We start from the raw sequence: 11,793 nt of genomic DNA, 5'->3' as shown, positions 1-11,793 counted from the left end.
TGCCTCTGAGGACTGGGCTTCCCTTTTGTCTGCCCAAGGATCATTTTACAGGGAGAAATAGCTGGGGAGAGGCTCCCAGGGAACCAGGATGTGATGTTTGCTCTTTTAATCCTCGCCCGCCAGTCTCAAGCAGCGGGTTCCTCAAGAGATGCCTGGGCACTGACCTGAACGCTCTTTCGTTCCGGGACAGGTCAGCACCCTCCCTCTTTGTCACCAAGGCTGGCTTTTGTCTTTCGTGGAAGCAGCCTTGCTTCCTTCAGGCGGCAACCTTTGTTTGCGCCCGTGTGTGCTCCTTCCTCGTGCCATCTCCCCAAAAAGCCACACCTTGACAAATCAGGCGTCTCTCTGCGTGCGTGGGGCTGTTTCCCACTCAGGGAAGTTAACGGCCCACCAGGTGACATGAGCCAACCGTGGGGTTCCCGCTGCCCAGCCTGCCTCTCCCTCTGGGCCAGGGTCTGTACGCATCACCTGGAGCTTTGCCAACCTCTGGGGTGGGGGGTGTTTTCCCGGGAACGGGCGAGGCACGGGCTTTGCGATGCTTCCTCTTTCGGCTTCCCTTCCTCCTCCACCCAGCCGGAAGACGGGGCCTCCTTACCTTAGAGAGCGCCACAAAGGGAAACCGGTCCATCTCCAATATGGTTTCCTCCCCGTTTCTCTGCTGCAGCTGTCCCTTGAGGATGCGAGCGGCCGTGACGGTGGAGATGCCCATCCCTGGCGCGGGAGAGCCTTGGTGAGTAGCTGACCCCCGACCGGGGGAAGCTGTGCCCACCAGTTACAGACCCCTAGGTTATCCCCGGAGCTGCCTCAGTTTCCCCAATACGGCAGCCCAGGAGCCTCGGGGTCTCCCAAATGTCCTCCACGGAAGAATGTTTGGGCTGGAGGGTGGGCATTCGCCTGACGGTCACTGTGTTGAAAGCTCTCTCAGCCCAGCCCACCTCACAGGACCGTTGTGGTGGGGAAACACGGAGGAGGAACTACACTCCTTGCCTCAAGTTATTTATCAAAATAATAAAGGCAGAATAGAAGGAAGTTTCTCGTGGATGACTCCTTCTCTCTTCTGGGGGGCTTTCACCCTTTCCCCTCCCCACACCCGCTCAGTGGCAGCTGCCAAAGAGGAGATTAAGCTCAGAGAGCACCAAGGACCCCACAGTTGTCGTTCTCCTCCTCCTGTTCCCCTCCTCTTTGTCCTTCTCCTCCCCCTCCCCTTCCCCTTCCTCTTCATCATCCTCCTCCTTCTCGTCCCCTTCCTCTTCCTCCTCCTCCTCTTCCCCCTTCCCATCCCCTTCCCCTTCCTCTTCATCATCCTCCTTTTCCCCCTTCCCATCCCCTTCCCCTTCTTCTTCATCATCCTTCTCCTTCTCCTCCCCCTCCCCTTCCCCATCCTCTTCCTCCTCAACTGCCCTTTTTGCACCGCTCCCCCAGTGAGCTGAACAAAGGGGGGACACAGCCTAAAAGGGGCCACTGAATCCCCCTTCTCAAGCTGGCCTCTGGCCAAGAAGAATGGGGGGGACAGCCAGCCTCCGCCATCTTGCACCACCCACCGTCTCCGAGGAAGAGGATGACGTTTCTGGCCACGTTGGTGTTCAGCTTTTGAAGGTTCAAGGCTCTCTGCAGCGTCTCCTGGGCCTGCAGCCGCCAGAACTGGGGGTCCTTCTCCTTTTCTGCAAGGAGCAAGAAGAAGCGGGTAATAGCACCCCAAAACCTGTGCTTCTGGTAAGCTACACGCACACACACACGCATACACTGTGGACGAACGGGGCTTCTGCTCGGCGCCCTCCTTCCCCAGACCTGGCCAAGCGCCCCAGCCAGCTTTCCTCACCTGGGACCACGAAGGAGAGGGAGGCCTGCCCCACGAAGGGGAGCAGCAGCAGTAGCAGCATGAGGGGCTTCATGGTGAGGTCTCAGGGAACCAGTTTCCCCAGCACAGGAAAACTGTCTGGATCCTGCAAGAAGCACAGGGACATCCCATCAGCCGCAGAGCCAGCCACCCAGATCAGGACGCTCACTTAAACATGAGCCAGCCGTGTGCGGCAGCAGCCCTACGAGGAAACGCAATCCTTGGTTGTATAAACAGAGGCACAGAATCCAAACCATGTGCAGCGTTAGTACCGCTTTATAAAGCCTTAAGAAAGCCACAGCTGGGATTCTGTCATCCAGTTTTGGGTCGCCCACATTACGAAAAAAGATGTTGAGACTTTGGATAAAAGTGCAGAGAAGAGCAACTCAGAGGATCAAAGGCCTGGAGACTAAAACGTACGAAGAACGGCTGCAGGATTTGGGTCTGGCCAGTCTAGAGAAAAGAAAGACTAGGGGGGGGACATGATAGCAGTATTCCAGCCACAAAGAAGAGTTGGGGTCAACTTATTTTCCAAAGCACCAGAAGGCAGGACAAGAAACAATGGATGGAAACTAATGAAGGAGGGAAGCAACCTGGAATTACGGAGAAACTTCCTAACGGCGAGGACAATTAACCAGTGGAACAGCTTGCCACCAGAAGCTGTGGGTGCTCCATCACTGGAGGTTTTTAAGAAAAGACTGCACAGCCACCTGTCTGAAATGGTATAGGGTCTCCTGCTTGAGCAGGGGGCTGGACTAGAAGACCTCCAAGGTCCCTTCCAGCACTATTCCGAGCAACAGCAACAGCCACAGGGCCACAAGGGGAGTGTGGGGAAGTCTGGAGGGTCTCCACCGGACCACCCTCTTATCTGGAAAAGCTGCAGGGAGAAGAAAAGCACACCGGCCTGCCTTTGCTGCTCTCTCCCTACCTGCTGTGCGTCCCCCCCCCCAGCTGTGGCACCAGGATTCTCATGCGGGAGAAGGTTGCAAGCAGTCCTTGGTGGCTGGCAGCCCTTCTCCTGCCCTGGGCTGTCCTGTGGTTTCAGCTCAGTTTCCTGTGTGTTGCTTCACGGGCAGCACTTCCCTGAAGGGGGGGGGTGTCAGGTGCTGCAACAGCCACCTCCTGGGGAGCAATCTCGCTTTGGCCTCCAGGAAGAAGACAGCCATTAACCCTCCCTCGTGCAAGCTTGGAACTGGTGGAGGAATGGGGATGGGGGGGGAGCCTTTGCCCCCTCCTCACTCTGGAGAGAGGAAGGGAGAGGCCTTTGAGGTTATCTTTGGAGCCCACCGAAGGGCAGACGAGCTGAGACGCGGGCTGAGCCATCCGTGTTTGGGTGGGGAGAGCGCCAAGGAAATTCGGAGTTGTAATCTGGAATGGAAATCTCTTTAAAAAAACATAAAAAAAAAGCTCGGGTCAACCGCCTGGGTATCCTCATCGCAAGACGGCTACATGGTTTGTCCAGCTCAGAAGAAGACTAAATTCGCTCTTTAAAGAGCTAACAGGAATTTTTCTGGCAAGGCAAAACCTCTCCCAATTGGTGTCTTTGGAATACGTTGGACTTTAAAAACTCACGAGGACCGGGCCAGACCAGCGCCAGTCCAGACCGGCTTGCCTGGAGGGCATCAGGTGAGGAAGGTGCCTCCAACTGGACAGAGAGTCAAGGAGAAGCCTTGGCCAGTTCCTGGAGGAACTGGCGCTCTTCGCAATTTCGGCCAGCCGCACCCACCTCATTTGGCTGCTTGCAGGCCCCCAAGGAAAGCGTCCTGACGAGGAGAGAGTTCAGGATAATAATAATAATAATAATAATGATAAAGTTGGAAGGGACCTTGGAGGTCATCTAGTCCAACCCCCTGCTCAGGCAGGAAACCCTATACCATTTCGGACAAATGGCCGTCCAGTCTCTTCTTAAAAACCTCCAGTGTTGGCGCATTCACTGCTTCTGGAGGCAGGCTGTTCCACTGGTTAATTGTTCTAACTGTCAGGAAGTTTCTCCTTAGTTCTAGGTTGCTTCTCTCTTTGGTTAGTTTCCACCCGTTGCTTCTTGTCCTGCCTTCAACTGCCTTGGAAAATAGCTTGACTCCCTCTTCTTTGGGGCAGCCCCTGAGATACTGGAACACTGCTATCCTGTCCCCCCTCGTCCTTCTCTTCATTAAACTAGACAGACCCAATTCCAGCAACCGTTCCTTACATGTTTTAGCCTCCAGTCCCCTGATCATCTTTGTTGCTCTTCTCTGTACTCTTTCCAGAGTCTCAGCATCTTTTTTACATCGTGGTGACCCAAACTGGATGCAGGATTCCAAGTGTGGCCTTACCAAGGCCTTGTAAAGTGGTATTAACACTTCACGTGATCACGTGCGGCGCACGTCCTCCCTCACAACCGCTTGTGATCCCCCGCCCCATCTCCTTTCCGTGCACCCGGCTGGAGAAGCACCCCCCTTGCCCGTCCCGGCGCCTTCCCTGCAGAATCCTCTCCCAGGCCGCTGCCACCTGCAAAGCAGCTTTCCCCGTAAGCCTCTCTTTGCTGCCGCTAATTCTCTGGAATTATTCCCCTGAGCGCCGCTGAATCCATCAAATGCGCTTAAGAGAAGCCGGGAGCCTTTGGCAGGCAAGCCTGAAGCCAACTCTGCCCCCCCCCACCCCGCCTCGACTCCCCCCCCATCCCAGCAAAAGAAAGAACCGGATGGAGGCATTTCCCAAGCCCCCACTTGGCACCTGGGCTGCCCGGAGCAGCTGCTGCCTCTGCCCTGGCTACAGCGACAGAAAGTAGGGGAGGGGGTGGCTGAGCCAGCCCCCATAAGCAGGACCTGGGGGGGGCTTCCTCTGCCAGATGGAACCGGAGATTTTGGAAAGAGACTCTCGTCACCGTCCTGCCTGGTTGCCCAGAGGCAGGAGCCGGTCGGTCGCTGCTGTCCAGAGCGGAGACTCTCCCAGCTGGCCTTCAGAGGCTCCAGCCCAAGACTCTCCCGACACAGGGAAGGGCAGGGGAAGAGCGTCTCAGAACTCTGAGGACATCTTTCCCCGTCCCAGGATCTTGCAAGGCAGAGGGAGCTGCAGCGGACACTCTTGAGGCCGACCCCCTGGCCTTGCCCCATAGGCCTCTGCTTTGCACCCAACGGAGGCAGCCAGCAAAGCCCACAGGCACCAACCAGGTCATCCTGTTGGAGAAGCATCAGCCACGCCTTGGCTGGGAGCTGGGCCGCCCTGTTCCCTCGCACGCCCTGGCAAGGCGGCCGTGCGAGACCCACTCCGGGCAGGGCTGGTCCCTTGGCGAGGGGAGAACGCCCCAGGCATTATTGTAGGCAGAGTGACCCAGGCGACGTGGCGCCTGCTCCGGGAAGGGGTTTTTTTTCTTGGGGTTGGGGAACCAGGACTTGAACGCCAGGTAGGAAGAACAGAGGAGGGAGAGAAAAAGCAGTGAGCCGAACGCCGATTTCACGGGGTACTTTTTGGGCTTCTTTCTCTAGCTGGGAGAGGGGGCAGGGAGGGGGTTCTTGCTGCTCTGGGGGCTCAGCCCAGAGAGCCGTTTTCTTTTTCCGCGCCCCAGCCGGCAAAAGAGGCCCAACAGGCTGGCCTGGACGGCCCGTGATTGTGTATCGGGGAACCCCCTTCTTTGCCGTACGGATGAATCTGCAACAGGTGCGGCTGGGGACCTGCCTGTCTTGTGAACAGGCATTGGGCAAGGCTGGGCAATTGCCTTGGGCGAGCCAGTGAATGCAGNAGCCGTTTTCTTTTTCCGCGCCCCAGCCGGCAAAAGAGGCCCAACAGGCTGGCCTGGACGGCCCGTGATTGTGTATCGGGGAACCCCCTTCTTTGCCGTACGGATGAATCTGCAACAGGTGCGGCTGGGGACCTGCCTGTCTTGTGAACAGGCATTGGGCAAGGCTGGGCAATTGCCTTGGGCGAGCCAGTGAATGCAGGATCTTTCGGCTTCTTCCTGGGGGGGTGGGATCCACTGTGCCTCTTCTGTCTCTCCCCCTCCCCCCGCCAGCACAGACCTGCTTGCTCTCTCTCTCTCTCTCCCACCCAAGTTAAACGTTACTTTCAGGTTTGCACACCTGTCTGTCCTCTCTGGCAGGGGCTGCAATTGGGGGCGCCAGACCCTCCTCCACCGGGACACTCAATCCAGTTTCCCCCCCCCGCCTCCCCCCCCCAGGTTGGCCTGGATGAGCCAGTCAGCTCGTGGAAGACAAAGCTCTCGCTTGCCCGGCGTTGCCTGGGAGCCTCGCTCTCTCTTGCCTGGCACTGACTCTGGATGCCAGCCATGGGCAGCTCTGCCCCCAAAGCAGCCCCCCCCCCGGCTGGGGCTTCCCTGGGGAGAGCAGACTCCTCAGCCGGGAAGACAGAGAGGGGGTCCCGAGACCCTCACTTCCCCGAGCCCAACCCCAGCCCACCGCCCTGCCAAGCGGAGCAGGGGATTCAGGGGAGGGGTCCCCAATCTGACCGAGGTGGCTGTGCGGCTTGGGGGCTGCGGGGGCCGCCGTTGCTTTCCAGTCTCCTCTTCCAGGGACGACGAGAGCAGCGACGGTGGCCTTCCTCGCAAGGCCGGCGTGGGCAAAGGTGGACCCTGCCCAGACTGTCCCCCCTCTCCCCGATCCCTTCCCAGGGGCGCCCTTCCTCCCGGCCGGAGAGCGCCTGGCTGTCCCGGAGCCCTCTGCCCATGCTCGAAGGGCCCCGTGCCAGGCTCTCCCGGCCCATCATTCGGGTCCTGCGGCGGCGGCGGCGGGGGGAGAGAGCCAAGATCGACGGGAGGACGGGAGGGGAGGGGGCGAGCGGGGTCCCCGCGCCTCACCTGCTTGGCCGCGTCTTCTCCCGCCTGCGCTCCGGCCCCGTCGGTCTCCCGGGCACGATGCAGGGCCCGGCGGGGCTTTTTAAGGCAGAGGCAGCGGAGGGAGGCGGGGAAGGGGAGGGAGGGCAGGCTCCCCGACGCGCCCCCCCCCCGCCTTTGGCTCCCCGAGGCCGGGGAAGAAGCAACGCTGCCCTCTGCCGGCCGCTGCACCGCCGCCTTCCTTTCTTCCCCCGACGGCCCGCCGAAGGGCTACGACCTGGCCCTACAGCAGCCCTTGGCCGGAGGGGGGGGTCGCCGGGCTCGCTCGGCCCTTTAGCTCGGCGGGGTCTCCCTCCGGGATCGCGGCCGCTGCCCTCCCCGACGGGCGCTGGCCGGGCACCCAGGGACGGTGCGCGCCCCTCCGACGGAATCGGCGACCCTTGGCAAGAATTCGCTTCGGTTCTTCCGAGTTTTGCCGTTAAGGAGGAATTTTCTTTCCCCCCCCTGGACTAAAACGAGGAGTACAAAAGGCGCGGGGGGGTGTCCCTCTCTTTCTCCCCCCCCCCCATTGATTAGGACCTCGTGGGGCAAGGCTGGACGTGTCCCCCCCGCCACCCGTGGCTGCTTCCCTGGCCGGGGATCCTTTCCCGCACCCTGAAAAACGCAGCAGGAGGAAGAATCTGGCCCCTCCCGGCTCCCTCCCCGCCCCCCCTCGACCGCCTTGGATGCCGAGCATGGCCGGGGGGGGGGGGGGGGAAGGGAGAGAGAATAACGGGCGTCCCCTTCGCAAAAGTTACCGGTTGCAGCGCTGCGCTCTTGCCAGCAGAGGGCAATCTCGGCCAAGAAACGGGCCGGCCTGCGGAGGGGCGGGGCTTTCCTGCGTTCTCCAGCAGCGGAGGATGCCTTTCGCCTGCCCGCCGCTCAAGGTTCTCGTTGGGGGCAGAGGGCGAGGGAGGCGCTAATCCGGGAGTCTTCCAACTTGGCCCTTCGATGACTTGTGGACTTCAACTCCCAGAATTCCTCAGCCAGGCGCCCCTGGTGTAGACTCTCCTGCTTGAGCAGGGGGTTGGGCTAGATGACCTCCAAGGTGTCCCTTCCAACTCTTTTATGTTCTAGCTCAGGGGTCTTCAAACGTGGCTCTTCGATGATTTGTGGACTTCCACTCCCAGAATTCCTCAGCCAGGCACCCCTGGTATAGACTCATGCTTGAGCAGGGGGTTGGGCTAGATGACCTCCAAGGTGTCCCTCCCAACTCTTTATGTTCTAGCTCAGGAGTCTTCAAACTTGGCCCTTCGATGCCAACACCTGAAGGTGAGGGTCTTAAGGAGTCGGTCCGTACGGGGACCATATCTGAGAGGACGAACTCGTCCCCCAACCCGATCTACTGGAGGTTCCACAGGGAGGGTTGAGAAATACAAGATCGAGTCCCCAGAAGTTTGAACCGGGAAGCTACGGAACACCTGAAGGTGAGGGTCTTAAGGAGTCGGTCCGCGGGGACCTATAGACTCTCCTGCTTGAGCAGGGGGTTGGGCTAGATGACCTCCAAGGTTCCCTTCCAACTCTTATGTTCTAGCTCAGGCAGGGATCTTCAAACTTGGCCCTTTGATGCCTTGTGGACTTCAACTCCCAGAAGTCCTCCTTTGATGCCTTGTGGACTTCAACTCCCAGAATTCCCCGCCCCTGGTATAGACTCTCCTGCTTGAGCAGGGGGTTGGGCTAGATGATCTCCAAGGTGTCCCTCCCAACTCTTTGTGTTCTAGCTCAGGGGTCTTCCAACTTGGCCCTTCGATGACTTGTGGACTTCAACTCCCAGAATTCCTCAGCCAGCGAGGAATTCTGGGAGTTGAAGTCCACAAGTCATCGAAGGGCCAAGTTGGAAGACCCCTGGCCTGGGCTTTGGGCTCCCCCAGGAGGGGAAGCGCGGCAGCAAGTGCCAGCTTGGGCGTCTGCTTCTGCCCGTGGGAGCCTTCCCAGGACGGCGGAGCGTCTGCGCAAAGAGTTGGGAAGGTGCCAGGCGTTTCTGTGCCCAAGGCTGCAGGGCACAGCCTCCTGGCCCGCCGCAACACAGCTGGCGGACGGTGACCCTGGAGCCAAGCCGGGCTCCGGGCATGCGCACGCTCCCCGCCCCCAGCCCTGCAAGGAAAGGGCCAGAAGTTGCCAATCCAGAAAGGAGAAAATGCCAGCCTGAGGCTGCACAGCTGTAAAAACAAGAGCGAGCTAAACATTAGCCCGGTGAGAAAACAACAGCTGAGGCCTTTCAACACACATACACACACACACATGCACACAGAACACAGACTGAGCCAAGAAGTGCTCCCTCCGCAGTGCAAGATCCAGGCTCCCCATCTCATCCTTTGCAGCCCCTGGCACCCTCCTCACCCGCTCAGCTCCCCTTCTCTGGGTTTGAACATCTGGGTCCCGAAACGGGCAGATGTGAAAAATGGGACAAGTGGGGTGCTTGGGATGACTTTTATTATAATGCCTCTGGGTCTGAACCGGCTCCAGCCGAGCCAGTGCCCACAAGGGCAGCCACACAGGGGGAGAGGGGGCTGATGTTCTGGAGGGTCCAGATGCCCCGCTGGCATTTGCGAACCAGACTGCGTCTCCCATCATCCTTTTCTGCAGCTGAAATGGGGAGGACCCTGACTCAGGTCCGCCAATGCCTTCTCGGCAGCCAAACAGCTCAGCCCAATTCGACCCCCCAGCAGGTTCCTGCATGCCCAGAAGACCCCCAAATGGGTTTTGTTTTCCTAGCAAGAGACTTGGGCTGGGTGGAGGGGGGGGCAGTTTAGCTGCACGCAAGGGGGCAGGGTGCCAAGGAAGGCTCTGGGTCTGTTCCCAGAGTCCCCCTTAAGAAGGGTCGGGGGTGGTGCAAGCTCCTTTCCCCAAAAAGAGGTCAGACAGCAAAAGGGTTTTTCCCAGGGCTTGCCTGCCTCCGTGCCCGTTTCCCACCCCCAGGGCCCGTCACAGGATGGGAGGCGGCCTTGCACAACTTCCTTCCAGGAGGGTAACAATGCCAAACTGTTTCAGGAAAAGGAAATTTCAGAAGAGCCCTGAGGGCAGAGCCACTCAGTCTGGAAGGAACGAGACGGTTCCGATGGATTCCTGGGCGGCCTTTGTTGCCAAGCGGCCCTGTGGCTTTATCCTGGGACCCAGTCAGCTCAGGAGCTGCTGTGGGGGGGTGGGGGGTGGGAGGCACCCACAGAGCCCCCCAGGTAGGCCCAGCCTCCCTGCCTGGCAGGGCTGGAGAGCGTTAATAATAATAATTATTATTAATAATAATAGTAATAATGATAAAGTTGGAAGGGACCTTGGAGGTCATCTAGTCCAACCCCCTGCTGAGGCAGGAAACCCTATACCATTTCAGACAAATGGCTGTCCAGTCTCTTCTTAAAAACTTCCAGTGTTGGAGCATTCACCGCTTCTGGAGGCAGGTTGTTCCACTGGTTAATTGTTCTCACTGTCAGGAAGTTTCTCCTTAGTTCCAGGTTGCTTCTCTCTTTGGTTAGTTTCCATCTGTTGCTTCTTGTCCTGCCTTCAGGCGCTTTGGAGAATGGCTTGACTGCCTCTTCTTTGGAGCAGCCCCTGAAATATTGGAAGGCTGCTATCATGTCCCCCCTCGTCCTTCTCTTCATTAATAATAATAAAGTTGGAAGGGACCTTGGAGGTCATCCAGTCCAACCCCCTGCTGAGGCAGGAAACCCTATACCATTTCAGACAAATGGCTGTCCAGTCTCTTCTTAAAAACGTCCAGTGTTGGAGCATTCACCCCTTCTGGAGGCAGGTTGTTCCACTGGTTAATTGTTCTCACTGTCAGGAAGTTTCTCCTTAGTTCTAGGTTGCTTCTCTCCTTGATGAGTTTCCATCCGTTGCTTCTCGTCCTGCCTTCAGGCGCCTTGGAAAATAGCTTGACTCCCTCTTCTTTGGGGCAGCCCCTGAGATATTGGAACACTGCTATCATGTTGGTGGCTTCAACCCGTTGCTAAACCATCCGTGCATTCTGATGGTATCTGCCACGGGAATCCTTTTCATTTAGTGACCAAAGTTACAACGGCACTGAATGGTAGTTTTTCCACATTTATGACCAATGCAGCAGCCCCATGGTCACGTGATCAAAGGCTTGGCAACCGGTTCATATTTATGATGGCAACGGCGTCCCGTGATCCCCTCCTGACAAGCAGTCCATGGGGAATCTCGATTTGCGTAACTGGCTACTAATTTAATGACTGCCATGATTTGCTTAACTGTGGCAAGAAAAGTCGTAAAACGAGGCCAAGCTCACTTAAAGGTCTCATTGAGCAACATCAAATGTTGTGCTCACTTGCGGTCCTAAGTCAAGGACTTCTTGCAGTGTAACTTTCGCAACCTGGGCATGCGTGCGTGGCTCACCCTTTTAATAAACACAACTTTGCGAAATAATAGGATGAAAATAGAGAGCACCTCCGTTTTAATGAATGGGGTAGATCCGGTGTTACAGCCAGGCATCACAATTTGGTATACACACACACAAACACACACCCAGGGGGCTGAGTTCCGCGCGACCAAACAAATCCGGAAAGCCGTGAGCCCCGCGTCTCCCACGCGGCCAGGTGAGTGGGCGCGGCGTGGCTACTTCAAGCGCACCTGAGCAGGAGCGATCGCCTACAGTAACTCCGCCTCCTGCTAGAGAAGTCCCGCCCCTCGGCCGCGGATTGGCCGGGCAAAAGCAGGTGTGTCCGCTTGACCGGCTGCGATTGGGCGGTGCCCTTGCCGGTCGCTGGTCGTCGTCGGCGTCCTCGCGAGGCGCTCGGCAGCCGCCCCGCAGGCTGACCCGGGGCGGCGAGGCGAGCGCGGAGGCCTTCTGCGGAGACAGCGGCCATGGTGAGCTGGGAAAGCAAAGGCGGGGGTCGGGGCCTGATGCTCGGGATCCTTTCCCCTCTCCCGCCCCAGCCCTCATCCGGGTCTCCCCACGCGGCTAGTCCTCAGCGAGCGTGGCCCACGGAGGCGAGTCCGCCTGCTGCGCTCCGTCCGGTGGCGGCAGGGTCTCGCCCCTCTTTCCCAGACACTCCATGGAGGAAGGCAGCCTCCAGCCCGCCTTCGCCCAACATGGTGCGTCCTCCGAGGGACCAGGGCGAAGCCGCACGCCCGGCGTCCCTCCGGCCAGCGGACTCTCGGGCCTAAGGCGCTGGCCGAGCGCGACGGCCTCATCTCT

The 11,793-nt window shown here is 58.7% G+C and overlaps 1 protein-coding gene across 1 annotated transcript in view; it reads right to left on the bottom strand.

Annotated features, from left to right (window-relative positions):
• ALPL (alkaline phosphatase, biomineralization associated) overlaps positions 1-1,892 on the bottom strand; it is a 19,416-nt gene extending 17,524 nt beyond the window's left edge. The window contains exons 1-3 of the mRNA XM_015827413.1: positions 1,820-1,892; positions 1,542-1,661; positions 596-711 (exon numbers count right to left, since the gene is read on the bottom strand). Of these exons, the coding sequence (XP_015682899.1) occupies positions 596-711; positions 1,542-1,661; positions 1,820-1,892 (309 nt within the window). The remainder of the gene's footprint in view (positions 1-595; positions 712-1,541; positions 1,662-1,819) is intronic.
• Between the last annotated feature and the right edge of the window lie 9,901 nt (positions 1,893-11,793).

The sequence above is a fragment of the Protobothrops mucrosquamatus genome, unplaced genomic scaffold (genome assembly GCF_001527695.2).
Source record: "Protobothrops mucrosquamatus isolate PMUCROS unplaced genomic scaffold, P.Mucros_1.0 scaffold3678, whole genome shotgun sequence".
Classification (NCBI taxonomy): Eukaryota; Metazoa; Chordata; class Lepidosauria; order Squamata; family Viperidae; genus Protobothrops; species Protobothrops mucrosquamatus.
The sequence above is the reverse complement of the archived record's forward strand: the minus strand, read 5'-3'. Positions and strand labels throughout refer to the sequence as shown.